Below are 22,783 nucleotides of genomic sequence, written 5' to 3'. Positions count from 1 at the left end.
GACTGGAGTGCCATTGTGCTGGGTTCACAGTGCTGTGAAGAATCTAAGAACTACAAGGATGTGAGACTTCTCCCTGTCCAGCTGCACTGCTCATCCTGTGGGCTTCCAGGTACCACCACACCTAGACAACAGGCTCTTCTTCTGTGGCTCCACTTCCCAAGTAACGAGGTCACCACTATTCTTTATATGATGCCTTCGCTACAGGCAATAATGACTGAATCCTCACAGCATCCCTGAGCAGGAGAGAAAGAAGAGGTTGGCCTTCTTTCTCTGCACTTACAGATGGAGAAACCAAGGCACCGAGAGGTGAAGTGAGTTATCCATGATCACAGTGGGGACCCTGAATCAGCCCATGATATTTCCTGATCTCTCTGAGTCTAAAGGAGAGCTTCTAGGAGGTCTACAGCTAAAACAAATCTCCTAACCCCACTCTAGCTGGAGAACCCCAGAGCTATGTTGAGGATGGAGAAACAAACCAAAGGAGGTCATCTACTAGGTAGGGAGTTGTCTGTATCCACCATGACATAAGGACAAAGGCTGCTTCTGGAGGGACCTTCATTGGCTTACCCATTGACACTATACCCATGGGAAATTACTACTTTGTCCTCCTTGGTTTGAGAATGAATTTTAGTAGTAGTCCTTCCTGGACAAGCGTGGATGAGCTGACTGACTTCGGTTTCTAGCGTGGAGTCTTGTGATTCGTGTTAGGGATTGGCAAGGACAGGCATCTCCTACCGGGGCTTGCATATTGTTCTGCACGGGATGGGGCAGGGCAGGGCAGTGCGCCTTAGGTCCTGCCCGCTCATTTCCTATTTGGTCTATTCTTAGCCCTTGACACAAGGTGTTGGCTGTGTGCAGGGGGAACTCCTACGGTTGTCTGTCTGCTGCCCTCAGGAGCTGCCATTAATAGCATTCCCGACCTTTGGCTCCAGTACATACCAGCCATGTCCTGCCAGCCACTGCAAGGAAAGGTACAGGGAGCAAGAAGGCACAGCTCCTTCCCAGGAGGAGGAGAAGAAGCAGATGGTGCCCGGGAGAGTCAAGTAAGGCAGACAGAGCCAGACGGGCAGAAAAATAAAGCCACAGGCAGAGCAAGGCAGTGCCCTTGTCTTTTGATATTTGGCCAATAGCACAAGATGTAGTGTTTTAAGCAAGAAATGAAATCTTTAAAATAGCTAAGAATGAGTGAGAAAGAGGCTTATGGTGCCATTACAGGAATTTACATTAAACATCATCTTTTTCTGCAACGAGGGTCTTTGAAAAAAATCTCTGAAAGGGTGGAGTTGCCTTTTTACAAGGTTGAAACTGGGACAGGCACACATCGATTTGGGATGTTCTGGGGGCAGTCCTCTTACAAGCTTGTGGTTTTGTGTCCTGTGACAGCCTGACCACTGCAATTTGCATGTCCAGGAGCTGGGCTGTGGGTGGGAATGGGAGGATATATAATTTAAACATAAGAATGTAAATTCACTGCCCATAGGACACCTGTGTGTGCTTCATAAGGAGGGCCCTGATGGAATCCAGTCATCCAGCAATGTTTGGGAATGAAATGACCAGAGCTACTGCCTCCAAGGCTGGCCAGCCACTGGGGATGAGTCCACACCGCTGTGTCCTTCCCTTTGACACGTGCAGGGTCTTTTCCAGGTCTTCCTGGAGCTCTGCAAGATTTTCCTGGCAGTTTTCCAGTCTACGCTGGGAATATCACTTAAATCTGAGTGAAATTAATTGCAGTGGGCTCTCTTCTCTTCACAGTCTCCAAATTAAAGTCCCCTCCCCTAACCAAGTCTGGTAGTGTTACTTTAGTACTTTTCAGTTTGGCAAAGAAATAACAGCTTTTAGCTTTTTGATAAGAAAATCAAGTGAGTATACACAAGGAGTGTCCCCTTTATTAAGGCTGCCACCCAGAGCTGCTGTCCTCACTCACAAGAGGCTCACTCTGAGTAAGGAGCCATCCTGTGTGCCAAACAAACGCTCGGGGTGACCCAGCCCACCCCATTTGAAAGCGCCAGAGGCAGCAGAGCGTGTACGTTGTGTGCAGAATACGCCCCGACCCCATTCTCTTTTAGGATCCTACACCCTTCCCTCCAGCCCAAAGGCTCTGAGCCTGCACACTGCTGTCTTCTTCTTACGTCTGTTCCTAGGTAGTGGAGAGAGACAATTTTGCTATGGTTTGGGGGCATCAAGGCTTGGGAGTCCTTATGGCTCCCTCCACCCTCAGGAGCAAAGAGCAGGACAGGGAAAGGGGAAGTCGGCTTCCTCTGTCAGTATAAACACTGCCAGGGGAGTTTCCGTGTACACAAAGGGATAAGGCTATGCGCATCTCCAAACAAGATCGGCATCGGCAACCTCTTCTTCTGCTCCATGACAGGGTGTGGGAAGGAGGGGCACAAGCAAAGGGAGAATGGAGAAAATGATGTCATTGGCATTTTTTTTAAAAAGCTTTACATTCTTCTCTCTGAGAATAAGGCTCCTGTTGGGACAAAGAATGATGTCCTTGGCATGAGATGCCACACAGCCAACAGAATCACCCTCATGACCACGGTCCAGACAAGTATTTGTACTCTTTTAAACCCCCTTGGGACTCAGGGGGGCCACGGCTATTGAGGGTCTGGGGTAGGCCACGGGGACCATAGATATTGGGGAATTTGTGCCTAGGGAGATAGCGTGTGGGGGATCTGGCAGAGGCGGAGGAGCCCCTGGGGCCACACGGGAGTGTCGTCTTCCTTGACTGAAAAGGGACATGTCGGCAGCATGTGCCATCAAGAGAGCTGGGGCCTTCCCCATGGACCCCCAGTTCCCAATTTGTTTGGAGAAGTCTGACTCTACGGAGCAAGGTGAACCTCTGGAGACAGAGTGGAGGAGTATGTTTGAGATTTGAGAAACTTTAGGGGTAAGGAAGGTCAGTGGGGGCTCATCTGATGAATTTAAATCCTCTTAGCTCCCTTTATGGTGGCCTTAAGAGACATGACACTCCCATTTGGGATGTCACAGGCTTGTGACAATGAGCTCAGAAGACATCACCCCGATGTTTCTGAGGAGACTGAGGTTTCCTCTCACGCAGAGGCCCAGAGAGATGTGGATCTACTGAGCAATTGGGAAACAGAACTTGCAGAAGTGATGTTAACAGAATCAGCCAGATTTTAGCGATACTATTTATTTCGGAGAATGAGAAGAAGAGCCACATTTTCTCCGGGGGTTTGTGGGCATATTTGATGGGGGGTGGCAATCAGGAAAGGAAGGGGGATGACTTCCTATTTTATTCTATAGCTCCTGGTACAATGTGCTTATCTCCCACTGGAACTAAATACTGAGAGTTAATTAGTTTTCACCAGGAGTTCCTGGGCAAGAAGTGGGACCAAAGATTGATTTTAAAAAATCACAGGCGTTCTGAGGAGCAGCTGGGGCAGCATGCACTGACGCCTCATCACCCATAAGGGGTTTGTCAGGGATTCAGGCAGATGACAGACTAAAAGCAGATTTGCAGTGAGGATGGGGCCACCACTTCTCACTGGGGGCACAGAGTGACCCGGTCACAGAGCTGCCTGAGGGATCTGGGTTTTCAGGACCAAAGTCTTCTGGGTGGGGACTCAGAGCACTGAGAATGTGTGGACTCCCACGCTGATGCCCAGGTCAGCCCCCTGAAGGGGAGGCGTACTGGTTGGGGAGAGAAGACCATGGGGGAGGCGACAGTCGGGACTAGCAGAGAGATTGGAAACGTGGGGAGCCGCGCAGGCTGATGATACTGAGAAGACAGGTGAAAACTCCTGTCTGGTCATTGTCTTCATGTCTCCCTCCCTCCTGTGTTCTATACTCCTTTCCTGACTTTTCTTTTCCTCTCTGCAAAACTGGATTTTCCTGCTGCTGCTCACAGATGCATATTTGCATTTCATCCTTAGGAAAGGAATGATGGCATGATGGAGGGGGCGAGAAAAACATGGCCCAGGAGAAGCGTGCCCTCCTGTCTGAGTCTTGTGGAGCCCAGTCCAACAGAGGTTGAAAGAAAGGATTTTGGAAATGTCCTGTGATCTTCTCATCTGTTCCCAGTGGCTAAGGCCCAAGAGGGCCCTCCCTGAGTTGTAAGTTGTCACCCCAACTTTTGGCACTCCAGGTCAATGACTGTCAGCAGTTTTCTCAGTTGCATGTAAACACAAGCACACACACGCACACAGGCACGCATGCGCTGGACGTGGAGCAGTAAAACAGAGGCGGCAAACTAAAGCCTATGACTGTGCCAAAATGAAAAAGAAAGGGAATAAATCCAAGAACAGACGAAGAAGCCAAAGTGGCAGAGGTCCTGAAAGGATGAATGGGGGACAGCATCCAGGACTGCTCTAGTGACTGACATCTGCAGGGCTCCAGGCACAGAGTCCCAGGGCTGAGGCAGACAAGAGCTGGGACCCCAGTGAGCCAGGGGAGATGGTCCCTCTCAAATGGCCTCACCTCCTCCAGCCTCAGCAGAGTAAGCAGCGAGCTAAGCCCTCAGCGGGGGAGGCAGAAAAAGAAAAGCACCTCTGACCAGATTGGAACTCCCAATTAACTCCTGAGCGGCCGGTGGGCCTGTCCCTTGGGTGGGTGGAGACAGGTCCGCATGGCTGGTCTTCACCAAGGCCTGGGTGTGCTCTGTGCATCGTGCTTCCTAGACGGATGGGCACCGGGGCCACAGGCTCTCTGCGCCTCTCCTCCCGCCCCTCCTTCCCACCAGGGAGGACCCTAGGGGACAACCGAATCATGGAGGGGACGGGACGGCACTGCAAAGTTTAGTGATAATAAAGGAAATCAAAGGGATCTGAACACAGAAAGGAGCATCCAGTTTTACAACTGAACTGAAATTTAAAACTTGGTTCTTTTTTTTTTTTTGACAGATTTAGAAAAACAATAAAGGGGGTAGGAAGGAGAAGCCTCTTTGAATAATAATATTTTTTTTAAAAAAACCCACAAACATAAAAAAATTCCTCAGTTTTTGAACTTCTCGTAAGAATAGTTCAATGTGAGGTCTTGCACCCTAAACAGTTATATCTGGAATTAAAAAACAAAATTGTAGCTACACACAACAAAGACTAACAGTATTTACTTAAAAATATTTGTGTGTGTGTATATATATATATTTATATATATATCTTTTTCGTGGAAATTTTTTCTTTTTGTAATTTTTTTTCTTTTCCTTTTTTTTTTTTTTTTTTTTTGTTTTTGTGCCCAAGTAGAGATACAATGGGATTGAAACGATGCCTTAGAACAGAATATTTCTTACAGGAGCAATACTTTAAAAAATAACATTTAAAAAATGGTTGAACATACTTGCAACACCTCCAGAAATTCAACTTGGTACAATGAGAAAATCAATAATTGAATCAAATCTTCACCCCAATGACACGTCCTCTACGACCCAGAGTATGCTGCTGGTGTGAATCTCCCCATGCAGACAGGGGCTCAGAATCAAGCACCACCCCCTCCTCCTGGCGTTCCCCTCCCTGGCCCCCTTACACTCCACCTCAGACATACCCGGAGTCCGTCTTATATCGGTTTTCTACATTTCTGGCAAGACCTTGCAGCAGACACACACATACACACACACATATATACGTGTGCTGTGGGCACACATACACACACACACACACACACAACACACACAAAATTTCCCACTCAATCCAGATGCACCAAGTGAGCTGAATGACTTTCAGCCAATCACAATGGTGAAAGACAGAAGCACCAAACAGTCTTTGAAATGGGTCAGTTATTACAATTTGACTTTTTTTTATATTCTAATTTTCCTCTTTGTGTTAATATTTTTAAAAAGCACAAATGAAAAATGAAGAATTCTTTCCAGATCAATTTAAGGCTTCCCACCAAATGGAAACAGAAGAGGCCTTACACAATATCACATGTAATAAATGGATACCTTTCATGGCCTTAAAATGACAGAACGAATCATTGTCGCCAGTCACTGATTAAGTATTGTGCCTTTAAATTGATGTCATTCTTTTTGCTACTATGCTGAGTTTTATTATTACTGATTCTCTTTGATTACATATGTGGAAATCTCCATTAATTTGCTTTAGAATTTCTTGTTCTTATCGAATTATTGGGGTGGCTTTTTCCTTTGTTCTATTTTGCTTTTCACCAGGAAACAAATGTGATTCTTACTAGGTGAAGGCTAAAATGGCACAGAGCCAGCCTTCAAGGAGCTTTTCCAGACATTTGAGTTTCAAAGGGCAGGTTGGCTCCTCGAAGGCGCTAGTAAGTTGGGGAGGGGACAGGAGAGGAGGGAGAGAAATCAAAAAGAGGGAGGGTTTTCTATGCCTTTGCTTTTGGTAAATTTGTTTTTTTCAATGCAAATAATCAGATAGGAAGAATGATTGCTTTGTGTTTTCTTTGTTGTTTGGTTTTTGTTTCGTTTCTAGATTTGTTTCATTTGATTGTTTAATTTTCCCTCTCCGGGTGCAAAGTCGCCGGAGAGTTTTGCATGAGCAAACGTGACAGTACGTAATGAAACTCAGCACCTAAGGGCATAAGGCAGTTGAAGGTTTTTTTGTTTGTTAGTTTGTGTTTGTTTTGTTTTGTTTTGTTCTTTCAATCAGCACCAATCCCGGAAATGATCTACACTTGGTGTAAGGTATAAAACTTATTTTTTCTTTTGGAGTGGAGACGACTCCTCCTTCTCCACCTTATGAACCATAGTGTGGGATTTTTCAATACTGTTTCTTATGTGTAAAAAACAAAAGAAAGGTTTTCTTTTTGTTTTTACTTACAAAACATAGAGAATATCTTTGTATACATACAGCGACTGGAAAGAAAGCTTATCTGAAGGGGTTGTGACTTATTATTTTCTTTTTTTGTAGCGTTGGTGGTGGTGGTGGTGGTGGTGGCGGTGGTCATGGTTCTGTGTATTGGGGGAAGGGAGGGTTATATTTCTTGCAAGCGGTGTTTACCGCAAACCAAACTTAAGGTCTCCTCAACTTGGGTCAGGATGCTCTTAGAGTGAAGACTCATACTGTAGCAACTCATAAAGGAGTGGTCCATCTCGATACCGAATGCCTACTGCAGTGGGGGTGACATACTGCAGAATGTTAATAGTCCTTCTCAACCTCCTGTCTACAAAATGAGCATCCCAAGCTGGGTATCTTTTTCTTGGCATGTCAATCTTAATGAGGGGCCCTTCTGGGGGGTAAGGACGCCCCAACGGGGTAGGGGGCATGGGTCTCACTTGGAAAACGGGCAAGCAAGTGTCAGCCGTGAGATCCTCCTGTTGTTCCGTTACGGCTCTGGTAGGCGTGACCTGAGTCCCCCGGTACCCAGGAGCCTGAGGTGCCATGGGCTCAACATCAGGGGGCAAAGGGATGCCCCAGAGCAGCTCGGCACAACAGGAGCTGGCAAAGATCTTAGCTCGAGGCCCCGTGGGATGCAGCACACCATAATATAAGAGCATCAGTGCGATCCCAGCCACAAAGCTAATAAAGACACAACACAGTGCTGGCACCGCATAGGAGTCAGTGGTCTCCGGGTCTCTGTAAAAATACCAAAGGAACGTCAAGGCAGCATTCTCGGTCAAGACTATCGTATAATATGCAAACATTCTATATCGAGTCCGCCCTTCCTTGACGTTAAACCAGCAGAAAATGTACACAATCCCTACCACCATGTTGAAGAGGATCTCTTCCCACTTGGACATGCAGAAGTCTGTTCCACCATGGATGATCCAGAAGGCCATGGCGCACCAGTGAACCACCACAAAGATCCCGAAGTAGAGCTGGAAGATGGAAGCAAAGAGGGCAAAAGAGATCACTCTGGATGAGATGGTGAAGAGGCGCCAGAAGATTTGGATGAGGGCCCCTCTGTAGCTCATACTCTTCTTGTCGTCCCTGGAGTCCCGCAGCAGCTTGTGATAGGAGGCTAGCACCCAAGCCAGGGACATCAGGGAAGTCACAGAGGAGACACCTGCCGGAAAGACACAAACCCACACAGTCAAAACCTGGGTCCTCAACTGCGGGGCACAGCAGGGCTGCCAGCTGAGGAGACGCCCACACATACTGCGATCTAAAGGAGGAGGGAGAAAGAAACACAGAATCAGGAACTGAACCGAGAGGTCACAGCTGCTCCCTAAGCTGACAGCTTTTGAAATCTAGTTTCCATCTCAACAACCCAGCCCAGAGCTTCTGGAGATCCACCACTTAAGAGTACACAGCTGAGGCTGACGTGCTTTGCCAAGGGGGTTGAGAACTGGGGCCACTGTGGTAGTTCATTACATCTGCTATGGGCGGGACCACGTGTGTTCTATTTTAAGGAAGCACGAGCTCACAAGGAGCCTTCTTGCATGCAGACGTGCGGCCAGGGTTGGTGTCCCTGTGATCAGCAGCCTGTGCTCTCAGAGAAGCCCACAGAAGGATCACCAATCGTGAAGACGGACAGCTTACTCACTGCCCCACGTTCGACAACTGTTCTCCTTTGAGGAGGCCCTGGAGTCACTCTTTACCTTTTCATCAGCTCACTCAAGGCCCCAGGGAGCCCTTAACTGAACCTTCTTCCATTTAGTTTCTCCTCCATCCACTCTCTAAGGCCACCCTGATCAAGGACCCTGGGATATCCTGTCTGTCTCTCCGGCTACCTTTCTTGCTCATTCTTGTCTCTCTTGGCCTCCCCACAATCCTTGTTGCTTTCTCCAATCAACCACTGCTCAAAGTTCTCTGAGGCCTTGACTTGTGAGCCCCTGTCCTTCTCTGGTTTCCATCCTGACCCAGCAGTGCTGTAACTCATGGTTTGGGGAAGCCCTTTCCTCTCACCGGCGTGGTGAGGTTCCCAAAGCCTTTGCACACTGCTCCCTGTGTTTCTCCTCAACGGGTGAGTGAATGCGTCTGATCCTAAGTGATACCTGAATTGCTGGAGAGCAATTTTATTTTTAATGCTGCCTATTTGATATTTGTAAAGTAAATCAAACTAAACACAAGAAATACTTATTGGAATCTCTCCAGATCCGTCCATGAGCAAGCAATCATTAGTCAGGTATTGTCACACAGTCTCCTCTCAAGCAAGACTCCCCATCGCCCCTTGACTCCCCCACACATTATGCCCACGCAGTCCATCTAGCGCTTCTTTTGTTTTTCCTTTCTCCCCAAATTTCAGAACTAAATGCAACTACATTCAGTCAGAGTCCCAAACACTGTCCCACTGGCAGCCATCTCCTTACCAGATTCCCTACCCTCACACTAGGGCACAAACCCCAACAACACGGTTCCAGGCTAAAGTCAGTCACCTGGTCGTTCTCCCTCTTAAGCCCAGAGGTCAGGTCCAAGAGCTCCATTCATCAGGAGACTAATTAAACTGCCCCAGAGCTCCAGCCTTCTGTCTGTCTTCCCCAGGCCCCTGGTCACCTCTCCACTTCTCCCCAATCCTGAATGAAGAATCGAAGTCCTCATTTGAATCAGAAAACAAGAATTAAAGAATCAAAGTCATTTCATACCCTCCCTGGCCTTGCCCTTCCTCACCCATCTCACATAGCCCCTCCCTTCCAACATTTCAAGGAGATGCTCAGCTTTGCAGCTTGCAGAACATTATAGTGTGATAACAAAACCCAGTATGTTTGCATTAGCACAGAAAAACCCTGGATGGTGAAGTGTTACAATAAGTATGTGTCACTTTTGTGATTGTAACAACCAAGATTGAAAACAAACAGGAGAAAAAAAAATCCCAATTTCTCCACAGAAGCCAATCTTGAAAACACCTAATGATTTTCCTCTCACTCTTCTGGAAAGTTCTGAACACAGTTCTTAGTGTCCCACTTTGCCCTTTGTATACACAGGGCATTTTCACCAGCATCTGCCGAGGCCATCCTGCTCTGCAGCCATTTTACAGTGGCTATGTTAACCTTCTAGAGCCTCGTGTGTTTGTGCTGTCTGTGGGGTTGTGGCAGGGAGGGTAATGGGTCCCCTTAGGAGTCGCATGATTTAGGCTGTAGGTTTCCGGAGGGCAAGGAATGTGCAGTCATCTTGATAGTCTGTATCAGGCTTATTACCAACACTGGAGCATCCTCAGAAAGTTCCTTTTAAACATCTTTGTGACATCACTCCTCTCCTGGTGAACTCATTTCTTGATTTTAATAGTGATACATCTTGGAGGTACCACCAACCCTTGGTAATCAGAGGGGAGGGCCAGCCCTGGTGGCCTAGTGGTTAAGTGTGGCGGGTGCTGCTTTGGCAGCCTGGGTTTGGTTCCTGGGCAGGAACCTACACTACTCATCTGTTAGTGGCCATGCTGTGGTGGTGGCTCACATACAAAAAGAGGAATATTGGCAAAAGATGCTAGCTCAGGGTCAATGTTCCTCAACAAAAAACAAAAACAAAAAAAAATCAGAGGGGAGTTCTACAGAAGCTAAATGGGAAGAAGTTGATTTTTTTGTTCCTTCTAATAAAGGAAAATGTATTACTTCCCCTGCCTTCGGAAAAGCATGAGTGCCAAACTCATGAAATAAGAAAAAGCAACTTAGCTTTTGGCAGAGCACGGTCTGATTCAGCCTAATTCTGAGTCCACTTTTGAGCGGACCTAGGGTGCAGAGCAGGACACCTGAGGAGCCTTCACTACCCTGGTTTCATTGTTCTGCGTGCTGTGACATTAGCCCCGTCCATAGCAAATATGAATAAAGGGGAATTCTATGTCCATCAATCGCATGTGGCAAAGCCAGATACATTCTTCTTCATTACTCGATCTTCTGAGTCACCTATGCCACTTTCAGATCTGTCCCTGTGGTTTTGAGGGCTGGTGTCCTCTTCCTGCCTCACTCTTCATGAGGTGCTGCAGAAACAACTCCCCTCTGAGCCGACCCATACACTGCCTTGGTTCTTGGTCAGTGCTTCTGGAATTTCTCTCTAGGATATGGCACAAATACTCTCCAAATATCATAGGACACCACTGCTGCATTATAAGGAGGGCTGGGGAGATGGTCACGTGGAAGACTGAGATCTGAGCCCTCAGCTGGGGGATCTGCTGATGCCCAGCCCCAGTCTTACCTCTCTGCCTCATCTGTTTCCGAATTGGTAAAGTTATAGATCGCCAAACGTTATATCCATGGGAGCTTCACAGACCATCCACTTCAACCCCCTCATTCAACAGGAAACAGAGGTACAGGGGTCTGGGTGCTTTGCCCTAGATTACCTGGACAACCACCAACAATCAGAACGAGGCCCACAGTACAGCTCTCTGCCTGCCTTCTCACGCTGGTCCTGCTCTCCCTTCTTTCTCCATCTTGTCCCTTGGTCAGCTGGGCTCTCCAGAGGCCCACCCAGTAGCACTTTTCCCCAAGGTCATTTGTAATGAAGGCTGACAGCCTTCTCTAATGCTGGGTGCCTATTGTAGCACCAAGCTGTTTGTCCCTCAGGGCCTTGAATGTCAGGCCACTTCCTTGGCATTGTGAAAATGCTCCAAGTTTAAGGAAGAACGGAAAGAGGAAACTTCTGAGATCCAGCTCATGTTCAGGGTGCTCAGGGCAGAGGCCTGCCCTGGGCCAGAGTGTGTCTGCTTGGGGCCGCCCTTCTCTTCGGAGCCTAAGCGAGGTGAACAGGGACAGGGAGCAGCGCGACTGGAGCTTGGAGCCATGCTGCACTGGCCCCACCCTCTCAGCCAGCAGCATCCACAGAGATGATTCTCTTGGGGGCTGCCTAGGGGTAGTCAATCCCTTACCCTGGCCACTTTCTATTCACCATATCACCAAAGAACTCCTCGTTCCATGAAAGGCTCTAGATACATTTTTTGGACCCAAAGTTGGTGCCGCTGGAGGGCTGAGTACATCCCAGAGAGAAGGGCAGAAATACCAGGTCCACATTACGACCACGGTCCAGAGTTGATTTCTCACTGGACCCTCAACAGAGAGTGACTCTGCCCTCCAGGGGCTCAAGAAACAATAGTGGAGGGCATCAGACGCACTTGTTTTCAACCCGCCCTGAGGAAACTTGTCTGGACCCTGTCTGTGACCTTGACACATTTGTTATATTTGGTCAATGGACCAAATATCCTGTGACTTGGCCACTTTTGCGTCATTCCCCTGGACGAAGCCTATGGCCTCAGGAGCCCACCCACTGCAAGGGCAGCTCTTCCTCAGAGGGCTGTCAGTGGAGGGCGCTTCAGGGCAGCCAGCTAGTTCTGGAGGCTCAGCTGGGGCAGGGGAAGGAGGGCCCGGATGGATGCACTCCCCATCGGTACACCTGGCTGTCTCAGAGAACACAGCGTGATTCACTGAGCATGTACACACGTTATCTTATTTAGGAGAACCCTTGGACGGAGCCACCTGTCATGGCTGAACAGTGTCCTCCCACCAAAAAACCCTCCTGGATTGAAGCCCTAACCCCCAGGACCTCGGAATGTGACTGCATTTGGAAACAGGACTGTTAAGGTAAAGTGAGATCATTGGGGTGGGCCCTAATCCAACCTGACCAGCATCCTTATAAGAAGAGATCTGGACACAGACACACACAAGGGATGCGCTCACACAGAAAAAAGACCACATGAGGACATAACAAGAAGGCAGCCATCAGCACACCAAGGAGAGAGGCGTCAGTAGACACCAGCCCTGCCGACACCTTGATCTCAGACTTCCCGCCTCCGGAACTGTGAGAAAATGAAATTTCTGTAGTTCTAGCCCCCAGCCTGTGGTCTTTTGTTACAGCAGCCCTAGTGAACTAATCCAGTGCTCTAATCCGATTTTTTAGATGGAGAAATTTAAGATACTTTTCAACAATCACACATCTTCCAGAAGAAGAATCAGAATTCAAACTCAGAGCCTGACTCCAGTGAACCTGAAAGGAACCACTGTACAGACAGACCCTCCAGATGTGGCCTTCCTAGGGGCTGGGTGAGGGGAGAGAAAAGAAAGTCTGAGGGTGAAGGATTTGAATCTTTTGCCAAGAGCGGACTGGAAAGGTGGTAGCCGTGGGTACCTGAGAGAGGCCCTCCATTATGGAGCTAAAAACCAAATTTGAATTCTACTCCACCTTCCTCAGGAGAGTAACATTCAAGCCACAAGAAAGAGGTGACTCCAACAGAATTAACTGAGATCACTTTCCCTCTGTTAAGTGATTAATCTTCAAAGGCCTGCAGAGCATTCCATTAGAAAGGAAGGAAGGGCAGGGTTTTCCCTCTCTGCAGTGACTCCTTTGGAAGATTTCTGTCTTGCCTGAGGTCAACCCAAAATTCAATGCATTATGCTGGCCAGGACCCAAGTCCAGGGCAACTGGCTGTGGAAGCGGCCTCGCGGCCCCAGTGAAACTCTCAGTTGGGCCTGGGAGCATTTACAGTTCACTCTCACTTATGGCTCCATCACTTTCTGCATTCCAAAGATCACACTGGAAATTGTTAAACACGTCACGTTCAGCTGTGACAAGTTCCGGGCAGTGACCTTCACGGCGTACTCACTTTTCCTGGTGCAGACCGGGAGGTGGGGCTTACAGCTGGCCCACTGAGCTGACCAGAGTCCCACCCAGCCAGCTGGGAAGTCACTAAGCCAGAGCCTCCTGGGGGACCACTCCCCCAAGAAAGCCTTGGGAGACGGGCCCTCAGGCTCTGATCACTGGACCTGGGGTCTAAGTTCTCCAGAAATGGAATGGCCACACCTTATGACCAATGGAACAGAACATGAGGGGTTGTGAACTGCAGTTGGATGCTCCTTACTGAAGAGGGTAGTCATCAGGGAAGGCCCAACTTGGTGGTGTCAATGAAATATCCAAGGGTCACTGCCTGTTGAACTGTTGCCAGTTAGGGAACAAAGCAAAACATGTGAATATAGATGCCCCATCATGTGAGAGGCATAGTGACAGGGTGTCTAGGGAAGGACAGAACCCTAAAATCGGGAGGTGGAAGGCAGATAAAGCAGAACAAGAAGGAGGGCAGGTAGGATGCAGTGGAAGGGATCAGGGCAGCAGGAGGGTCAAGCCATCAGGTAGGGAGACTGAGATCTGGCAAGAAGAAGCAGGGCCGTGATTCAGGATGGACAGGGTAGAGCTGCACAGAGGGGCCAGCGTCTGGGAGCCCTGATAGGTCACCAGAAAGGGAACTCAAAGGAGAAACCAGAACACTAGAGCGTCTCACAGGGAAAACGCAACACGTGGGTGCAAGGAGTGCTCTGAGAAGCCACAGGAGTTTCTAGAGATGGCCACGAGACTGTTTTTGGGCTAGAGCAGATGGGGTCAACTGCAGGACTTTGTTCTGCGGGATGGGATGTGCAGGGCCAGCTGCCCCCTCCACCCTCTGCTCCGTCCCACCGACAAATCACACGTTGGAAAAACACTTAAGGAAGAGGGCTTGGCAGGAAGAGGGTGGAGCAGGGGTAGGAAGAGTCAGCCGTGCACAGACTCCCAGCTCCCTCTCCGCTGGCTCCTACCCACCAACACATAACCGTGGCCAAGCTCCTATCATCTTATAAAAAATAGCTCCCTGGACCCAGCATCCTCTGCCAGTGAGATCCCACCTCTCTTTGTCTTCTCTCCTCCAAACTTCTAGAGTGTAATCTCCTTGCTCCCTTACCTCTCCCACCTCCTCTCTACTCTGACCCCTCAACTTCAACAGAGAGCCCTCATCGAGCTTGTCAACCAATTCCTAAGAGCAGCACTTGGAGGACTGGTTCCACGCCTCTCCTCCTGACTCTGTGACGTTTGGCCTTTGGATCCACTCTGTCCTTCCTCACACTCAACAATCAGCTATCCCCTAGTTATGGCATCCTTTCCCTGCTGGCCTGTTATCCCCATTTTACAGATGAGGAAACTAAGTCCGAAGTTCAGAGACTTGGATGTGGCCACAGCCATGTTGTGACATTGCATACTCACCTAATTTGTAAGGTACTGTACCCCAGTGGGCTGGGCCCCTAGAGATTCCCAAAAGCAAGAAACATGCTCAACTAGCTCTTTGTCTATCTGCATGTCAAGGTCAAGGTCTATGTCTCTCAACTCTCACCTCCTCCCTCCCCACCACTGAAGCTAACATTTGGGGGAACTCCATCATCTGCTCTTCAAATTCCTATTGTGTATTTTCCCCCACACTAAGTTCCTTTAGGATGGGTAATTCTCCCCTTTCCACCCATCAAATTTCCCCCTATCTTGCTACATTTTTAAAAAGCCCAGTGTCTTCTTGGAAATGCTCCCAGAAAAAGATCAGGCAGCCCCATGCATGGCTCTCTGAGCCTCATCGCCTGTCTCCTGTCCTCACCTCCAGCCAGGAGTGATGATACAAAGTACTTTTTTATCTGGGCAACCAGAGGGAAGGAAACAAGCCTCATGAGGTTGTCCTGAGCCAGACTCAAAGATGAGAAGCAACCCAGCCAAGGTTGCCCAAGGAGTAAGCAAGAGCACAGACGCCAAGCCCGGGGATTGTCTCCCTCCTGAGGCATGGCCCGTGATCCGTGTGCTGGAGCCAGCCCATCCTGGCTTGAGATCCGATTGCTAAATTTGCAGGAATTTTGTGGGCTGGCTGATATCATGTTGGAGGCTTAAAATACACATGGTGGGAATATTTACATCACGGAAATTGGCAAATGCTACCAATCAGGGTTCCCCCAATCTTGCTAAGAACTGGGTGTTAAATATTTACTAGCACATCACTTGTCAGAATCCACTATCCTTCTTGAAAAGCTTGATGGGCATTGTTGCAACTTAGGAGGGCCCCATAAGTCTCTCCTCCCTATTCCAGTGCCATTCTTCTGGGCAAACCCGGCTATCAGTTGGAGTTATATTCTGAAAGTCTGATGTGAAAGCAACAAAGAAATCAATCTCCTTTTTTAAACTTTCACTGAAAATACATTCACAGTAAATAACGTAGGGTCTAACAGTTTTCTTTGAGTGACAGTCCCTTGTAAGCACTGACACACTCATTTTATTCACACTTCTCTGTTTAGAAAGGGTGTGATCCCCACGTGAGGTTACCACACAGGGTTACCTTAAGACACCCCTGCCATTTCCAGACTGACCCTTAGGATGGGTCGAAATAGAAAATGGCATCCACCATCTGTGGATTTAACCCTTAGGACTGAGAGATATGTGTGGCTGAGGTGGTCTGGAAATACCCAAGGCCAATCAAAGTGGCCTGGGGTAAACATAGGACAGGAGGATTGGGAGGTCTCAGGAAAGCTGACATCTCAGAAATTATACCATGCCCTGGCTGAAGAAAAAGCTCTTTACCACAAGGGAGATGGTTCAAGGGGGACAGAATCCAGATCTGGCCACTACAGTGCAATCTGTTGTAGAGCGTTGTCTTACCATGATTTATATGAAATCTCTCTTTATTGGCTCTAAATCCTGGCTTATCATGTCATCTGCTAATCTCTAATATGTTTTCAACAACAATCATACCTCCCCTCTCTTGAACAGCCATGTTGGCCCACACTCTATGCTAGGCATCTGACATACGTTAACTCAATTATTCTTCCCTAAAAACAGGTTTGAGGTAGTGGGCTGATTTTAAGATGAGGAGATTAAGGCTCACTGGCTAAGTAATTTTTCCATATCAAGTAATTAAGAAATCACAGAACCAGGATTTGAACACAGACCTGCCTTATTCCAAAACTCAGATTCTTTTTTTAATCACTAGGAATGGTATATTTCCACATCCATACCCACAAATTAATGAATTAGCATTCAGATTTATACTTCAATTTCTTATCAACTTGGTTATCATGTGTCAGCTCTCTGATCATCTCTGTGAGTACTGATGAAGTCAAATTTGTGGGCCTGCAAAGCGGACGACCCACCCAGGAAGGCCCTGCATGTCCCAGTAAGCATGGAGGTGGCAGAACCTCCATTCCATCTCTCTTGCCTGGATTATTGGAATGTCCTCCTACCTGATTTCCCCACATCTGCCTTTGTCCCAACAGTCTATTCACAACACAGCTAAAGTGACTAAGCTCAAGTATGTCCTTCCACGTGGCCTCCCAGGCATGGTAGCCTGTCAACAGTCATTGACTTTCAATGCCTTTCCCTTGGGAGGATGTGAATTCCTGCCCTGTTGAACTCAGGGGTGGTGATGACTTGCTCTGGCCAGTGAACCATGAGCGGAGGTAAGTGTGTCACTTCCGGGCAGAAGGGCGTGCTCTCCCTTGCTCCAAGAAGAGGCTACCCCTCCAGTGACCTGTGATAGACATGCAACAAGCAAGAAATGAATCACAGTTGGTTTGAGCCGCTGAAATTGTTCAGGTATCTAAACTACAGCATGGCCAGCCTATCCTGACCAATAGACCATTCTGCTCAGGGTTAATGCTGGGGTCCTTATAAGGGCCTTCATGGCCCATATGATTCAGCTTGGGAGTTACAGATATAGCCTGTCAATTCCCTGCCTATGCTCTTCATAGTTCCCTTCTCCAATGGGCTCAGATCTAAGCTCCTTTCATGGTATCAGGGCTTGCACTCAAGGCCCTACAGGAGACAGCCCTTTGTCCCCTCAGAGGTCACCTTGAGCCAGCTCCTCACACCCCCTCTGCCTCACAGGTGCTCCAGGCACGCTCCCAGCTCAGGGCATATGAACTCGTTCTTCCCTCTGCCTGGAATGGCCTTCCCCCAGATATCCCGATGTCACCTCACTGAGACCTTTACTCAGAGACCAGCTTCTCGGCCAGGCCATCCTGACCACCACTGAACACCACAACCCCAGTGCCTCCTCCCACCTTCCGTGCTTTATTTCCCACCACCTTGATATACTTTATCTCTTACTTGTTCCTTTTGTTTTAGCTCATTTGTCCCCTGACAGAGGTGAGCTCCCCAAGGACAGGGCAGCGATTTGGTCTGGTCCTTCTGAAACTGTGCAAAACGCGTAGGTATTTTTCTCACGAAAGAGTCCACAGCTCTCCTCTGATTCTCAAGTGGGCCCACGGGGAAAGGGGCCCGTGATGCCACCAGCTGTCACAACTTCCCACCATCATCCCCGAGTGAAGGAAAGGGGAAGTCTCTGGGAGCTCCCCCACGCCTCTGTCCTTTAGGAGAAAACGTGGGGGGTAGGAGACAGAGAGGAAGAGGAGCCAGCATGTACAGAATGGTCCCCATGGGTCGGGCTATATGCCACACGCTCTGCACATGTTACTTCAACTACCCCTCATGACAATCCCCTGGAATGTCGATTGGTGCCCCGTTTTACAGAAGAGGAAACCAAGGCTCAGGGGGTAAAAGGATTGTCTAAGGTTGCTGCACTAAGCATGTCCTTTTATTCTGATGGTTTGACATCTAGGGCCTTGAGGACCCTGGAGGGACTGCCTCCCCCTCCCCCCACCTCCCCAGGGTTAGGGAATTCCTGGAACTAACCAGCAACTGGTACCTTTCATATGCAAACCAACCAATCCAGCGGTCGCGCCCCAGCCACCTCCTGTATTGGGCTCTGACACTGAGGGTCTCTATCCACCTGCCCTAAATGCCCCAGGGCCAGGTACCAGACAACTAGGGACAGCTCCCAAGCCCCAGAGCCCCAGAAATTATTCAGACTAGCTGATCCTAAACCTGCGCACCCACTCCTTCCCAGCGAAATCGCAATAAAGGCTCTTGCCCACATTTTCTCCTCACTCCCTCTGCCTCCTGAGGGACCTGGTGCTTCCCCATGCGGTGGATGCAGGAAGGAACCAGCCCTCCCCTCAAGGAGCTTCAGGGTCAAATACTGGTATTTAAAGGACCCAGCAGGAGGAAAGCTAAAGCCAGCCCCCAGCTTCACTGTCTCCTCTCTCTAGGATGCTGTCAGAGCTATCAAAATATCATCTTCACAGCCAGCTGGATAAAGGCAAACTTTAGAGATTCTAGAACAAATGTCAGCCACTCAGCTGGCATGGCACGAGACTCGCGGATGCCCAGATCCCAGCTGGCCTGGAACGCGCTGTGAAGAAGGCCGTCTGCCGTCACCGCAAAGTTCCAGTAAACCCGCTCTCACTGCGGAGCAGACAGCCAACCAGGCTCCAAGCCCGATGCTCCGACAGCGACCGATTTTAGCAGAGGCCACGAGTGCCTGGAGAGGACGCGGGCTCTGCACAAACAGACCAGCCCTCAGTTTACTGTTTGTGAACCATGAATAAAGATGTGGATTTGGAATATTCAATGAATTACGAATGTAAAACATAGACACATCTTTGATATACATACCTAATACAGTATATAATTATATATCTATATATAGTATATGTATATAATAGAAAGAAAATATATAGTGGATAGGTACATATTGAATATATATACACACACACAAACAGTAGTCTATGGTACCAAAGATGTACCGACACGTTATATTCTCTCTCTCTCTCTTAGAGAGTATATACTCAATTATGTTTGAAATGGCGTTATTCATATATTTACTTGTTATTGCTGTCTCCACTAAAATGTAGGCCCCTTGAGGACAGAAAGCCTGTCTGCCTTTTTCATCTCCGTACCCTCAGCGGCTGGCACAGAGCCTGGCGTATGGCGGGTGTTTAATGCAGACATGATTAAGTGAATCTATGTAATGCATTATTGTTGACCATCAGACTTACCTATAATATTTCATTTCTACCAAAGTTTAACCTAAATGGTTTCCTCATGAAATTGTGAACTACCCTGAGAGGAGAGGCCTGGGGCCAGGGGCAGGAGCATCTCCCAGCTCCATCTGAGCCTGCAGGCGCCATAATTCTAACTATGTAAGTGGCAGGAGAGGAAGGACCTGCTGGGATTCTAAGATTCTGCAAATGATGTAGATTGAAGGATGTAATTTATCTTATTTTAAAAATAATCCAAACCATTCCCGCACCTAGACCCATAGTAAGCCAATGTAACCCTTATGCCGACCTCCAAGCGTCCCTCACCTCTGACCCCACAAGGCCCCAAGCATCCTCTCTGAGTGGAGCCGGGCGGGTATGATTATTCCCAACTTATAGGAGAAAACGAGGCTCAGAGAGGTTAAGTGATGAGTCAGAGATCACCAGCAAGTTAACGGTGGTGTGGGCTAGAAGCCGCCCACAGCGGGCATTCCCAGTTTCTCCTGTAACTTCCCCTCTGTCAGACTGCTCCTCCACCCACCTGGCTTAGCATCTCCCTGACAAGTCACCACATGATCTGACCAGCACAGAAGAAATCCTGGGAGAAGAAGGGCTTGGGGCAATCAAGCAGGGGGCACAACCCACTCTTACGCTGTGGACTGAGGGTGGGCAGGAGGGAGAAGCAGGAGCAATGGCGGATAGAGATGAGAGACCACCTCACCGCTGCTGCTGTGTCTTCTAACCTTGGCAGGCTGCTGGGCCTGAACCAGCGCTCTCCATGGTCCTGGACCTGATTAACCCAGAGGAGCAGCCCTTGGAGCCCTGGAGGAGGGCGTTTGGTGGGTAGGTGGAATTAGGTTCAAGTTGCAGCCCACCCATTTGCAAGCTGGGTCACCGAGCAAGTCGCTTTAACAACGCTGAGCCCCAGTGCTCTAAAGGGATGAAGATAAGGCCTTCTTCCTGGAGCTGGTGGTCGCGTGAAACAGAATGACAGATGCAAAAGCGCTTTGGAAATTGTGAGTTGCTTCACATGCATTAGATTTTATTATGTTTTAATATTACTGATATCAAAACAAATTAGCAGTCAAGTCAGAGGGAGCAGAAAGCTTCTACCTGAAGGTGGAACGTTTGAGACTGGTCAGCTCACCTTTCTAGCTTTCGTTTTCCTCTGGTTTTGGTTTATAAAATCCAGGATTTCAAGTTTTTGAGCTTTGCCATGAGATGGCAGAGTGCTGTTGCTGGTCTGTTGGGAATATTTCAGGATGGATCAGACCTCTCGAGGCAAAGGCAAAGGTCACTCCTCGTCCTGTCCCCTGACCCTTCAGAAATAGGCCGGCGGAGCAGGGGGCTGCTTCGTGTAGGAGAGGACTTGGAAAGTTATAGTGATTTAGAAGCTGATAAAATCTTTTGAAAAGGCTGGGAGTTACAGTTGGTCCTGTCTCCCATAGGATGGGATATGGGGCAGCCGGACAAGCCCTTGAAATTCTGCCAGCCCAAATGGTCTTGGGTTCCTTCGCCCAGGGCCACTGAGGCCCTGAGGGTGACAGCCCTTGATTAACCAGAACCATCGTCCTCACTGCAGATGGTTCTGGCCTCGCCGGCGCTACCAGCTGGCCAACCATACTAGCTGTGCTTCTGGACAGAACCATGGAAGAAGCTCGGGGGTGGGAGCAAGGGACACTGGGGGCTCCCAGACCACTGCTCAGCTCCATGGCAGCTCAGGTGAGCAGAGTGGCAGAAGGAGGCAGGACAGCTGGGCGGTGAGTTTGGTGTGCCTGTGTGGGCGGACTGGGGAGTGGTCGCTGCCCCCTCGGCCCCAGTTCTCAGTGCTGAGTGGCCTGGAAGAGAAAAGCCTGCCAATTAACATGACTTCGGCTGATCAGACCCTTGCTGAGGATGGCGGCAACAGCAGCTAGTCACAGTAGAATGACCAGCCACTGTTGCTAGGGGGCCTCCTTTATGCCAAGAACGACTGTATTTCTCTTCCTGCTGACAAAACCTCCCTGAGGCAGGAGTTACCAGCCATGGTTTACTAACAAGAACCCTGAGGCTTGAAGCAGTTAACAGACTCGTCAGAGAAGATGGGGCTTCTGAGTGCAGAGCAGGTGTGTGAAGTCAGAGAAGATGGGGCTTCTGAGTGCAGAGCAGGTGTGTGAACCCAGGCCCGTGTGGTCCACACTGGGAGCTTTCTACAATGCAAAACAGGAGGCCGCACCTTTTCTTCCAGGAGACAGTCTCAGGAGACTATCAAGGGACAAGCAGAGGACTCTGGGAGCTCCATCATTACTGGTGAAGGGGGTGGGGTGGGGTGAAGGCAATGATGGGGCCCCATAGCACCAGGAGAAGGTGGTGGGCCTCATGTTGTCACAGTTGGGCAGAGTTTGCAGCGGCCAGGCTCCTGAACTCCAGGGTCTGGCAAGCTGAGGCGCATGGGGTGTGAACATACCAGAAGGTCTGGAATTAACATAGGACTCAGCTCCTCTCTAGTCAGTGTCAGAGCCAAACCTGACCTCAGGTTGGCCCTGGCATGAGCACCAGACCCCTAGAATTCTTCCTGATGTCCTGACCTACATAACACCTCCGACTGGGTCCAGAATTAAATGGGTCCTTGGGGCTAAGTTTACCGATGAGAAAGTTGAGGCTCAGAAAGGGTGGCTCGCCCATAATCCCACCGGAAGTGGCCCAGCGCACAGGGATTCACCCCGGTTTCCTTCTCTGCATCTCTGTTCTTCTGCCCCCACCCCAGCAGAGAGGGATCTGTGACGCAGGAAGACATCACCCGTGGAACTCGTATGCAGCCTGTCTCTCCTTGGAAACCTTAAGGAATAGAAAAGATCTTTTGAAGATCACTTAATTGCAGTCTTTCCTGGACCTAGAAGTTCCCGTGAGGCCTGGAGCTCGTGATCGTCTCTGATGTGAATGTCAGCCTAATAATTAAAGATGCTACAGCCCACATTTCACTGAGCTCTCCTCACCTTTTTCTTCCTTAGAATCATAGCCCGCCAGGGCTGACAAGGGCTTCAGGAGCCCCTCCAGCCCTCATTCACATCGCCCAGACCCAGAGAAGACGAGCAAGATTTGAGAGATTTGCCCAGTGTCCCTGACCTCCTTCTAGCACAGTGGACTCGTGACCCAGTGCTCCCGCAGCGGCCGTTTCCCTAATGTGGGAAAGTAGGGAGAGACCTCAAGGGAGAGCAGCACTACGAGGAGTGAGGGGTCTTTGTGGGGCAAAGAAAACGTTCCAGGATGGACCATGCTGATGGTAACAACTCTGCGAACACACTAAAACCCATTGGACTCTACACTTCAAATGGGTGAATTGTACGGTATGTAAATTGTATC

General features: G+C 49.0%; 1 protein-coding gene across 1 annotated transcript in view; it reads right to left on the bottom strand.

The window, feature by feature from the left end:
• Window positions 1-6,970: 6,970 nt before the first annotated feature.
• Window positions 6,971-22,783, bottom strand: part of XKR6 (XK related 6) — a 309,295-nt gene continuing 293,482 nt past the window's right edge. The window contains 1 exon segment of the mRNA XM_046655580.1: window positions 6,971-7,932. Within this exon segment, the coding sequence (XP_046511536.1) occupies window positions 6,971-7,932 (962 nt within the window).

Source organism: Equus quagga, chromosome 3 (genome assembly GCF_021613505.1).
Source record: "Equus quagga isolate Etosha38 chromosome 3, UCLA_HA_Equagga_1.0, whole genome shotgun sequence".
NCBI lineage: Eukaryota > Metazoa > Chordata > Mammalia > Perissodactyla > Equidae > Equus > Equus quagga.
Note: the sequence above shows the minus strand (reverse complement) of the source record. Positions and strands in the feature narration are given on the sequence as shown.